Source organism: Carassius auratus, chromosome 2 (assembly GCF_003368295.1).
Source record: "Carassius auratus strain Wakin chromosome 2, ASM336829v1, whole genome shotgun sequence".
In the NCBI taxonomy this organism is placed as follows: domain Eukaryota; kingdom Metazoa; phylum Chordata; class Actinopteri; order Cypriniformes; family Cyprinidae; genus Carassius; species Carassius auratus.
Window position 1 is genome coordinate 9,720,176 of NC_039244.1, and position 12,861 is coordinate 9,733,036.

The following is a 12,861-nucleotide window of genomic DNA, read 5'->3' on the forward strand; positions in this document are numbered from 1 at the left end:
CTTAGAAAAATGATTTGATATAATAGCAGCAGTCCAGCTGAAGGTCAGAGAGATAAATGAACAGCTGAATCCCCCTCATACAGTCTAAAAGAAACACGCATGAACGTACAGGAATACGTAATTATTATGGGATGACTTTCAAGTAAATTTTTTATTAATTTCAAGTAACTTTACAGTTAAACTTCTCAGGAGTGGACAATATGACCAAAATCTTAAATATTGTTATTTATATGTATATTAACTGTGACAGTGATACACATCACCAAATAATTAATAGGATAGTCACTACAACAAATTGTTATAAATCGAACAAAATAATTTGTAATTCCTCATGTGATGATATAACAAATTAACAAATAACTTGCCAATTTCCAAATACAAGTATGTCCAAATAATCTGCACACGTACAGCACACTCACATAAAACAATAAACACTAAATATAGCAAATGTCCGTTGCTTTATTATTCTTTATCTTTGCCAAAATTGCCCAGTTGTAATTTTTTTTAAATGTGGACAATTATGCATTTAGGCATTGTTAACATCAACATCAATAATTTCTCAATAAAACGACTTTGAAACTATTTGTATTGTGAAAAACACTTTATTTAAGTGATTTGTCATATAAATAAATTAAGTGACAACATTATATTGTTTAAAGTATCTGTATAAAAGTAAAAATCATTAAGACACAATGATTTTCAATACTATATATATATATATATATATATATATATATATATATATGTATATAAGCTTTGATCTTTTAACTAAACTGAATGATTGACTGATTTTTTATTTTTAAAAGACCCAGATATACTTTTGTGATGTTCACCCTAGTGCTATATCATCTGAAGTGATTTCTGACACAAACATGATCCTGGCATGCGGGAAACTACATACTTTATATACTTTGTCTGTGCTATTTAAAATGTACAGGAGTTGGTATTATTTGCAGGTAGTTGTGATCATCAAAGCAAAATTGTCCACGTAATTTTGTTGGGGGCTGTGTGGCCAGTAGATGTCACTGGAATTGCATTGCTTCCTGAGATGTACACAGACTACTCTAAATGCTGAAGCAGTGGCTGTTAACAGCTTGGTGCACTCGGACCCATCAGTTCAAATCCACTTAAAAAAAATCAGCCTCCAATCCAGTCACCTGAGTTGTCATGTAGCAGCTATTTTAGGCCATTTATCTATTCAGAATATTCCCAAAGGAAAGATCCTTTGCATCTATACATTATGGCAAGCCATCTGTCACAAAAGTGGTCATATGAAATATGCTTTATTTTGTGGGGTGCTTTTATTTTTTAATTTTTTTGGATGACCCCAATTGATCAAAAATTAGATATCATATTTTATTCAACCTGACTATGGTCACATACAGCAGCAACAGCTATGACCGAAAAGCTCCCTCATGCTGACTCAAGGAACATAAGGAGGTCAGATATTCTTAATTTTGTAGGTGATGAGCTGTTTACTATAAGGATCCCCCTCATGCTAGGTTGCAGTTGTTCTGTGAGTTGGCACTGTTTCAGCAGGCTGGCTTTGTTTGTGAATCGGAGCTCAGCATTGATTATTCATGCCAGGAAAAAGCCATTCCGTGCCTGATGACTTTACCCATTGGTGCTCTCTAATTGGTATGAGAATGCGGAAGAGATGAAAGGATGGGTGAGTGAGAGAGATACAGAGAACGCAAGAGGATCATCGCGCATTCAAATGTGTGAGAGCTTGGGCTGAATTTCCTTCCGTTTGTCTATTGCCAAGCGCTTCTCCGAAATACAGCAGCCTTCTCATCATCGACCTGGTTGTCATAAAATTCAAAACCGACTCCTCCAACCATGACGACCTTCTACTCCAGCCATGAGTACGGATGCGGTGAAGCGGACAGCTGTGAGAGGAGGAATGCCGCTCATGCGCGGGTCAACCTCAGGCAGATCCCGCCGTCCACTTCCATCCTCAAGCAATCGCATCTCCAGCAGATGATGACCCAAGAAGCCTCCGTCCACCCCATCTGCTACAACTCTTGCACCCTGCCTTTAAATATAGGAAAAACCAGGACCAAGTTTCTCAATTTGCGGGACAGTGTGAAGAAAAGCCCCACCAAGAGCACAGCCAGAGTGAGTGGGCCGGAGGACAGGTTTTCTCTTTGCCCCTCTGTGTCATTTGATAAGGTAAGTTAAAGTAGAGTAGAGAAAAGAGCAGCTCGACATTTAGACTGTTTTGATCATTGGCTCAGGATGCTTTTCTGCTTCTTGATGTTATTAAATTGGGTTACTCCTTTAGACTCATGACTGGTGTGCTCTGCCATGTTTTTGTTGATCTTGATCTCAGACATCTCTCTTTCAGTGGTAGTGTGGAAATTGTGGTCTTCCAATGGTGTCTGTCTTTCATTGACATCACTAGACGTGTTATTTGTCTCAGAGTGCCTCTGTTTTGTAACCACGTTTCTTTGTGGTTTTCCAGTCCCACATTTCTTATATTGTCTTGATTGTTGTGTAATATATTTTCATTTTTTTTTCCTTTTTGAATGTCAATTATTGTTAAATCAAATCGATGCCAAGCTTTTTATCTGCTAATGTGTTAGATTTATTTAGAGCAATTAATCCCACAATTAAAGGGCTACAGAAGAGTGTTAAAGTGGGACTCCAGTCAATGCTATTGACCAGCTCTAATTTTAGTTTCTGTCTGGACCACATGCTTGGGGTTTAGGCACCACAATATTTAAAGTGCCATTGGTATTATTTAAAATCAAGTAAACCCAATGTACTGAATCTTGTTGAAAGTTGAAACTTTTTCTTTATTAACCCTCTAGTTCTATTCCAAGTGCACCACACATGTTGTCAACATGATGTAAATGTTAAATCCCCTGTTAAATATCTTTGCAGAAAAGATGCATGAACTACAACTACACCTTGTACAAATTTTTGTCTCATATTGTTTGTTCAGAAATAATACCAGAAAAATGTTTTGAAAAAATTGTTGAAATGACTGAAGATAAAACACCAGTAGATGATTATGAAATATAAATGTTCTGTAAAAACAATGAAATGCGGTTTTCAGTCTGTCAACATGATGCAATCATGATATATTTTACCTACAGTGGTAGTTAATTACAGGTTTTTATTCTATTACGCTGATTTTCCTTAGTTTTTTCTATGTAAACATAGAAGTATTTGACTGTTGAGCTCACGTCTCTAGCAGCGTTTCATGCATGAAACAGCATTCTGAAAGGCGCTCGATTTAAAAGAAGTTTAAAAACACAAAAGCACATTCCGTGTGAATGGCACCTAGTGATATATTCTACTTATGGTCCTTCACAGAGCACGTCACACATGAGCGGTTGGATTATTGTCTCATTCTCATTCACATGCTCATTTCCATTCTCTCCTTGTCTGAATTCTTCAGTAATCACAAAAGGAGCGTCTTGAAGCTCTTCATTGTGCCACCCACCCCCCCGCCCCCCCTCAATCTCGCTTACACAGTCCTACACCCACTTACAACCACCCCTTGTGGTGATTCCAGTGCAATGTTATATTGTTGTGTGTATATATTTGTATATATATATATATATATATATATATATATATATATGTGACCTGACCTCTCCCCTTCCATGCTATTGTTCAGCAGACAGATGCTGCCCCACCCTCCACTCTCATAATCCCTGTGATCCCAATCTCCACTGTCCCTGCGGAGCCCGCTGTCATCTCTTCATCAACATCACAGGTCTTTTTTTTTCTTCTCTATTTTCCCTCTGCACCCCTCCCTACCTGATTATTTTGCTATCTGTTTGGTCATTTTTTTCTTGATCCCTGCCGTTTCACTGCTCGTTGATGGGCCTGAAGGATTATCAGCCCCAGAGTCGGGGAAAAGTACTACGGCTCCCCTTGACTAATAGCATCTGTGTGTCAACCAGCCGGAAGAAGTGGAAAGCCCCACAGAAAGACTGACGGAGAGATTGAGCAAGCGAGAGAAAGTGGATTTAATTTTAGGCTACTTTTGGCTTATAATAGCATTCATGCTTCAGCATTGCATGTTCCGCAGTATAAAATGCCTTGTACGTATGTATGCTAGCAGCGCTGTGTTAATCTGGTGTGAGTGCCAGTGGTAGTATTTGTGGTGTCATGTGGAGTGTAAGTTAATATATCTTTGATATATAGAATGATGCTTAACATGGCTTTTCCTAGTTACCTCATCTGTTAAATGCAACAAATGGAATGGAAATGGATTGAATGGGAAATGTGCTGAAATCCTTTAACTGGACTGTTTTCTCTTGCAGGCAAATCCTCCCCCTGTCGTGGTAAATACAGAGAGCTTGGATTCAGCTCCATATGTAAGTGTCCTTTTCACTTGTTTACACGTTTTTTTTTTTTTTAATTCCCCTCAGATCATTTTATAGCTGTTATTGTCAAATTGCTTTAGGTGATGCCAGCAGAAAAATGTTCAATAGGGTGAGATTTGATTTATTGCCGTGTGAAGTGAACATGAAATGGAACTTTCTTTTTAGTTATGCATATATTTTCAAGTGTATATTTAACTAGAAAAACATATAGGGTGGTACTTTATATATTTGGATTTGGATCGAGAAAAGGGGGCATCGTGTGCCAGAAATGGATGATAGAATGTGATGCCTAAATACAAGAAGTAGAGCTGCAATCGGGGCATAAAAGTTAGGCCCAACAGGACCCGAGCCCGACAGGTTTCAGCCCGAGCCCGACAACTACATTTTGATCCACAGCTTTTTAAAAGCCCGAACCCATTTACAGCCCGACATTATTCAAATTTCACACACACAGCTCTTTTGCCTTTTGTCAAGAATGAGGCATTTATACACGTTTTAACATAATTTATTCATAACTAACGTAGACTAGACCACTTGGAAGTTGGAATAAAGAAATAAAATACGTCCTCTGTAACATCATAACATCTCAGCACTCTATAGGCATAGGCTCATTTAGCCTATAAATAGACCAACGCACCAATAAAAACAAGTCTTTTTAACAAATTGAATTAAGATAAATTTTAAATTAAGATGGGTATTTGGCAATAACGAAATTAAGATAAAGGCTCCGCCGGATTTGATTCGCCACTAGTAGCTGACATTTAACAAAAGAACCAACATTAGCGTAAATACTCTGTCCACATGATCCATTTAAAACTCAATGAATATTTAGTTACCATTTGAAAAAACCTTTACTCACAGAGATTAGGCTAAGCCTACATATTTTTGAAGAGGAACTGTAGATGGCTTCAGCACGTTCCTGCGCTCACTGATGGTGCGTCATTATTCACTCATTATTTTCATTATAAACATGGTCAAAACTTTTCCACACCTCAGACTTTGCTTTAGTTGCTGGTGCAACCAAAACGTAATCGCCAGAGGCAAGCCTCCGTTTCACCTACTCATTTACGCATCTTTCTCGCATGAATGCTCATTTACCTCACAAACCGGAGCACAAGCCCGAGCCCGGCCCAAGCCCGCATAAGATGATATAAATTAAGCGCGAACCCGTCGGGTCCCATCGGGTCCCGTCAGGTTCGGGCAAAGATCTTCAGCTCTAACAAGAAGTGTGTTCGATCTGAGGCTGCACACACCGATCGGTGTATGACATCCAAGTACTGTGAGACTTATTTAATCAGAAGGAGCCGTCGTTAATGATTACTTTGTTGATTTACTCCCACTGTACTTTGTTGTCATACATAGATCTGTCTGTCCAGCGCCACTTTAAGTTGAACACACCTTAAGTCTAAATACTACGGTGGCCGAGAGTGCTCTACATATTAAGAAAACACATGCAAACTGAAAAAAAAAAACAGACATCATGCGCGTGTGTAGTATGTGGTAGGTATGTAGACATGCAGTACGTGTCGATTTTAAAGGCAAGTGGGAACAAACATACACAACAATGGCGGAGTTCATGGTACTGTTGTTGCTGCTCAAGAGTTTGCTAACGCTTCTTCAGAAAAGTGTGATTTACTTCTCGAATATTACAACCGACAGTGGAGAAATATTATATACAACATATAATCGTCACTTGTTTACAGGGAATGTTTACTAACAAGGTGACCGTGCCAACCACAGGCCTGGCGTATGTAATGCAGTGTTTTTGGCCGTTTTTACAGATATGTGTAAACGTGAATCGTTTTAAAAAATTGTAGCTATCGAATATTTTTGCAGAGATGGGACCAAGTCACACATGTGCAAGTCTCAAGTAAGTCTCAAGTCTTAACCTTCAAGTCTCAAATAAGTCCCAAGTATTTTTTTCTTGGGCAAGTCAAGTCAAGTCATGTCACAAGCTATGTCAAGTCAAGTCCTGTACTAAGTCAAGTCAAGTCAAGTCCAAGTCAAGTCACCTTATTATTGTAATTTTACCTGAAGAATCTGATCTTAATAAAGTTAAAAGACAAGATATAAGTAACTGTCAGTAAATTAAAATAATTTGGATTTGCATTGTAAATATTCATGTTCAGTAAAATACATCATGGAATCAAACAAAATTGTAACTTCATAAAATTATTTATTTTCCACTTCTGCCAACAGTGTTTGAAATGTTTTACATTTTCAACATTGAGTCCATAAAACAAATAACAGCTAAACATCCAACAGACTCCTCTCTGAACACCTCTCTCTCTCTCAAACACAGTTTACATACAACATTAAACTTTGTTACATTTCTCGAAAGTTTGGGCACCCTTTGCAGAATCTGTGAAAATGCGAGTAATTTTCAAAAAATAAGAGAGATCATACTAAATGCATGTTATATTTTATTTAGTACTGTCCTGAGTAAGATATTGTACATAAAATATTTTAACATTTAGTCCACAAGACAAAAAAAATGCTGAAATTATTCAAATAACCCCACTCAAAAGTTTGGGAACCCTTGGTTCTTAGTACTGTGTTCTGTTACCTGATGATCCTCGGTTCTCTTTCTGTTTTGTGATGGTTGTGCATGAGTCCCTTGTTTGTTCTGAACAGTTAAATTGAGCAGCAGTCATCAGAAAAATCTTTAAGGTCCTGCAGATTCTTCAGTTTTCCAGCATCTTTGCATATTTGAACCCTTTCCAGCAGTGACTTTATGATTTTGAGATGCATCTTTTCACACTGAGGACATTTGAGGCACTCAAACACAACTATTTAAAAAGATTCAAACATTCACTGATGCTCCAGAAGGAAACAAGATGCATTAAGAGCTGGGGGGTGAAAACTTCTGGAATCTGTTGCTTACGAAGGGCATAACTAAATGAAAAAAATATATATTTCAACAAAATAAGACAAATTTGGGCATCTTCATCGTGTTCAAAAGTTTTCACTGGCAGGACGAAAATCATGGAGTGTCACGTCACGGAGCTCGTCATGGTTGCTTAGCAACGGCAGACGCCTCAGGGGCGCAACTGCCCGAGCGCTTTGGAAAGAAGGAGAAAGCGGCGCACCCAGCGTTTTCCACGCCTTTTTAGGCGAGAATTATTGAAGACAAAAGCGATGACCGTCGGTAACCGTCAGGCTGACATGTTGATGTGATGTGATATCTGATCTAAGTGGGCGTGGTGTGCGTAAGGTAGAGAGGACATGACTGATGATAGTGTCCTGATCCAGTCACGACGCTATTCTCAGCCTGCGCTCCAGCTGAGTAATCAACTTTATTTTTAAAAATAATTTATAGATTTTATATTTAAACTGAAAACATGGTGTGATTAACACTCAAGTCATTCAAGTCATCGTCTCTCAAGTCAAGTCCCGAGTCTTTAACTTCCAAGTCCAAGTCAAGTCTCAAGTCATAAAAATAGCGACTCGAGTCCAAGTCACCAAGTCACAAGTCCCCATGTCTGTATTTTAGTAATCAAGTATTCTACCAAAAATTCCATCGATTAATCGAGAATCGGATAAAATTTGTTTTTGCTCAATTAAAGTGCAATATTAATTATGCAAGAGAAAACAAGACTCCTGGGTCTCTTAATTTGAACAACTAAGTTTCCTTTTTTTAGATTTTTTTTTAATGCATAGAATGCAATGCATACATCAAAAATAAACATTTAATTAGTACCCATTGTTTCTCTGTCTGTACTTGTACTGTGAACAATTACAATAAAGTTGACAGATGAATTCAGTGCATTTAAGTGCCATTCAATTGGGGTTTTAAATAAAGCATTTTCTGAGATGCACATTAAACATTAAACACAAAACATTAATTTAATTTATCCTTTAATTATTGAAAATTAAGCAAACTTAACTTTTTGGTAAACAAAGGGGATTTACTATAAAAAATAATGTTGGAAGGAATCTTGTGTGATTAAACCTTAAAAAAAAGAGTAGGCTAATTACATTCTGTTGAACAATAGTAATACATATCTGGCAAATACTTGTTTTTAAACTAAAGTGGACTTTTATTTTGACGGGTTGACGTACCTTTACCGTTCTGTGTATGTGAGGTGACACTAGTTTTACTCAAATCAAACGGTCAAATGCTCATGGAATGACTGTCAGAGAAGTTCTGGAGATGTTCATGTGTTCACGTCCTTATTTAGTGAGACAGCAAACGCTGAAATTACCGCGAGCGTCATGCGCGCTTCAGTGTGTTTAAACGAGCCATTCATTAACATAGACACGCAGAACATACAGGATTCATATTTAAATAGACTTTTCCGGCTTAACATTTAAAGGATATTAGTCCATATCGTGATTTGATGTAAGTGCAATGACCTATTTTTGATTAATTCATTCAAAATTTGGCAAATTCCGTGCCATTCTGCGTTAAACTGTAAATTCCATTTTTATGACTGGATTCCGCGACTCCCCCCACGTTTTCTGCATTGCAGAAATCATAGGGCCCTAGTTGTGGTATGCCAGCTCTATCTTGCAATGGACACACGCCACAACGTTCTCTTTACATTGCCCGCACCCTCAAATCAAAACACTGCTGACTCCTTGTGTCTCCTTTCCCTTTGTGGGTGACGTAAACGTTTTGTCACATTAAAAAAAATCATTGCGAAAGAACCTGACGTGAGATTTTAGATAAATTAAGAGGCTTCGAGGCAGAGGAATTTGCCTCGATAATTTTTTGTAATCTAGTTACTCGAGGAATCGTTTCAGCCCTAGTAAACAGTATCCTCAAAGGGAGATCTTTGTACCTCATTTACTCCAATAAGGTTCATAGTAGTACTCTAAGAGTACATATTTGAATTCCTAAAAACATTTATATTGTGAAACATTATTAGAATTTAAAATAACTTTGTTGTTTTACAGTACTACCCTATTTACCCTACTCCAGGGTATTCGTATTCACCTTTTAAGGGTAAATAAGATATAGAGTTGTCCCTTTTAAGGCCATTGCGCCAGTCTAAAATTAACATTTTTGCTTTTTTTCTGACAGTGTACCGATTTGACTTTTGGAGTTCATTAGCCTATGTGGCCTAGGTGACTTGTGCAGAAAGTTACTTCCGAGTTCGAGCAAGTTTTTTTTTTTTTGTTTTTTTTTTTTTGAAAGATTATGAAAGTCAATTATAGGATGATGTTCACTGGAATCATATGTGCTATAAGCATGGAAATGATTGTAAATATTCATTAAGGAAGTCAATATTTTAAATACATTGAGCTATTTTCTTCAGTCATGTCTTTTTACTCCACTATGTGCTTGTACCAGGGTACCTCTGGAGCTTTGATGTCATGTTAGCATAGAGACTGGAGTATCATTTCTGAGGCCCATTAGTCAAAGGTTGCATTCATTCAGTATTGTACTGAAATTACATTGGTTTACAAATTACAAATGTACAAGTGAATGTTTTCCACTTCACTTCCCTGTGGAGTATCGAGGTCAGTAGTCTTGATTGTGCCATTCAGGGGCACTACGTCTGTTTTTCTAATCATGCACCACGCATTCAACCTTCACTTCAGCCTTTATGCTGTATCAGCAGTACCGCAGGTTCTGGGTAGCATTCAGATTCTCCAGGGACTCTTCAACTTTTTGTCTTATGTGATAGGTGAGTGTAATTGGCTCCATGTGGAAATTATGTTGTGAAGGCAAGTGGGGTGAGAATAATGTTTTTGGGTTGTTTTGTTTAGAGGAAACCCATTATGCGGGCAGTGTTTCTGTGGCTTTGTTAAGAGTAGAATTAAAGAAATGACTATGTCACTGAATTTGATGATAATGTGTTGAGTACTTAACGATTTATAACTTAGCAAAAGTAATCTGGACAACTAGTCAAAAACTTAAATGGCAATTTCAAAGTAAAATATTTAATCCCATTCAGAAATTTGGGGTGGTTAAGATTTCTTTCTTTTTTTAAAGAGCTTTTATGCTCACAGAGGCTACATTTCTTGTGAAATATTATGATATTTTTTTTTTTTCTATTTCTGTATAGTTAAAAAATATAATTTATTTCTGTGATGGCAAAACTACATTTCCAACAGCCGTTACTCTAATTAATATGCTGATTTGGTGCTCCATGTTTACTGTGTAGTTGTGTAATATACTTAATACACATGCTGACCCAAAAGGTGTACATTGTGCAAACAGTTAAGTCTTTTAAGTACTAAATATACTCAATGTAAATATACAAGCTACAAAACTAAATTTAAATTAGTAGAAATCACTGATTGGAGTCCTATGTCCTTGTTCATTAGCTTAATGTTCAGGATTTTGGCAGTGTAGTTCTGTCCATGGAGACCAAACCAGTCGCAGCTGGCTACAGTGGTAATGAACACATAGTCCCAATCCCTTCATTCATTACATAATCAAAACTGAGTTATTCTCAAAAGTTGCGTTGACTGCAGTCACATATTACACCATCAGTGGATAGACACTGCCGTTTAAAGGGGTCATATGATGCAATTTTAATTATTCATTTCTCATTGGAGTGTTACAAGCTCTGGGTGCATAAAGCCATGTTGTGGAGATGCTGTGTGTTTCATTGTGAAACTGAAACTACTTTGTTTGGCCTTCCAAAAGAGGACACAAATAGAAAAGTGGTTAAGTTGTATTTACAACAATGTTCCAGCACATGAACACATTGCATTGCACTGAATACACAAAATAATGTTCTTATTAGCAAACGTCATATGACCCCTTTAAGGAAGACCTTATTTTTATTGGTTTTAGTGTCAAAGGTTGAAATCAAAAGAGACTCTAAAACAAACTTAGAAGGTGACTTTAAATATGGTTTTGAAAGCTATGGTGTAACGGTATACAAAGTACATAGTCACGTGAAGGAGGAGGCGGGAACCGGCGGATATTCAAAACAATAATAACCAAATAACCTGCGTTTCTATGTCGGGCTAATAGCGGGCATGCTAGTGTGTGCCAGGGCCAGCCGCATTTCCACTGTCACTTCTGGTGCTTGATTGTGCCTCGTTGGTGCTTCCTCGGGGCCAATGGCCCAGGTTTTTTAGCCCGACGAAAACCTTGGACCATAGCGGGCAAGCTGGGGCTAGAGGATTGGTTATGAACAAAGGTGGATTTTTTCCGTCGGTTCTAAGAACGTTAATTTCCTGGTTAAGGGAAATAACTTTCTTACTGTACCATATTACTTAGATCTTGTAGCAAAAATCTTCATGATTAGGGACTCCAGTTATGAGCAAACAATGAACAACCTCAAGTGTGATACAAGTAAGACTTTAATAACTACATAAACACTCAAACTAGTCTAACATACACATACACACACACACACACAATGGGCATAGGAAAAAGTCTTCAATCTCCAGTAGGTTGGCAGAAGTTAGGTGATGAGAAGGAACCATTCTAAGTCAGAGAATCTTGATGAATGGAAAGTCAAGACCGAAGGCCTGGCACAAACACTCGATCGTGCAGGTCTCTACTCAGAAGATGCCTGTTATAATTATACGATTGAGGCTCTAGACTCATAACTTGTTTTTTCTGTAACAAACTATAAAATATTTTCTTTAAAAACGTTAATGTCCTAGCAGTGACAAATAGCTTGTTTTATATTTAATTTAATTACATTAATGTTACAAGAAATATTTTAACTGCTACTACTATGTAAAAGGAATACTGCTGTAAAAAAGCACCTTATTTGTTTAAATTGTTTGAAAACCAAATGTTATTGCACTTTTGTTCACATAGCAGTACTTTTAAATGAAAAAAGTGGATGTAACAATAAAACTCCATGATCACGGGAAGGAGGAGGCGGGAACCGGCAGACAATCAAAATAGAAACTTTAATGATAAAATAAAGAAAAAACTTACGGATGACTGACGCGCACAAATAAAAACCAAACACATAATATAGTCCAGGCCTGGTCCTCTCTCGTCCTTCACTGTCGTCGCTCCAGTTTTATATCCTTCCGATCTCCTCCGTGGGACTCGAGACCGGTGGGTCGAGCAGGTGTCGCTCATCTCCAAACACTCCACCGGCCTCACCTCATTCCCACGGCTCTCGGCCCCGCCCCACTCGTCACAAATTAAGCACTGACTGGCTATCTAGTTATAGCTTGGTGACAGCAATGAAACGTTCAAGGTGATGATGCACAATACTAAGCAAATTTATTTCATTTAACACCTCATGTGATGTAATGGCTGAGATGAGAAGATTTATCTCTATATTGGGTTTTCCTTTTATCTTCTTCTTTTATCCATTTGCACCGGAGGGTTTATTAGACCGCTTCATTTTCTTCATCAACTGTGCACTTGCCTAATGTAAAGTAACGGTGACCCTAGAGGGCGCCCCCGCCCCAACATATTTGTCGCCCTAGGCAACCCCACCTAGTTTGCCTATAGCAATCGCCGGCCCTGAGTATGCTGCCTAAACACTAGAGATTATTGTGCTTCAGAATACACTGCACATTAATTCATATCATTTGGAATAGTGTGCTAACTGTGCTTTTACAAGTGCATTTGGTATGTTTG

At 37.8% G+C, this 12,861-nt stretch overlaps 1 protein-coding gene across 16 annotated transcripts in view; it reads left to right on the forward strand.

Moving 5' to 3' along the window:
* The window catches only part of LOC113115091 (discs large homolog 1-like protein), a 128,804-nt gene that overhangs the window by 72,835 nt on the left and 43,108 nt on the right, over positions 1-12,861 (forward strand). For 7 of the 16 annotated variants that reach the window (XM_026282372.1, XM_026282381.1, XM_026282406.1 and 4 more), the window contains 2 exons: positions 3,629-3,727; positions 4,281-4,334. In XM_026282372.1, coding sequence (XP_026138157.1) covers positions 3,629-3,727; positions 4,281-4,334 — 153 coding nt within the window. The remainder of the gene's footprint in view (positions 1-3,628; positions 3,728-4,280; positions 4,335-12,861) is intronic. The other 9 variants (XM_026282414.1, XM_026282451.1, XM_026282475.1 and 6 more) reach the window with 2 other exon arrangements.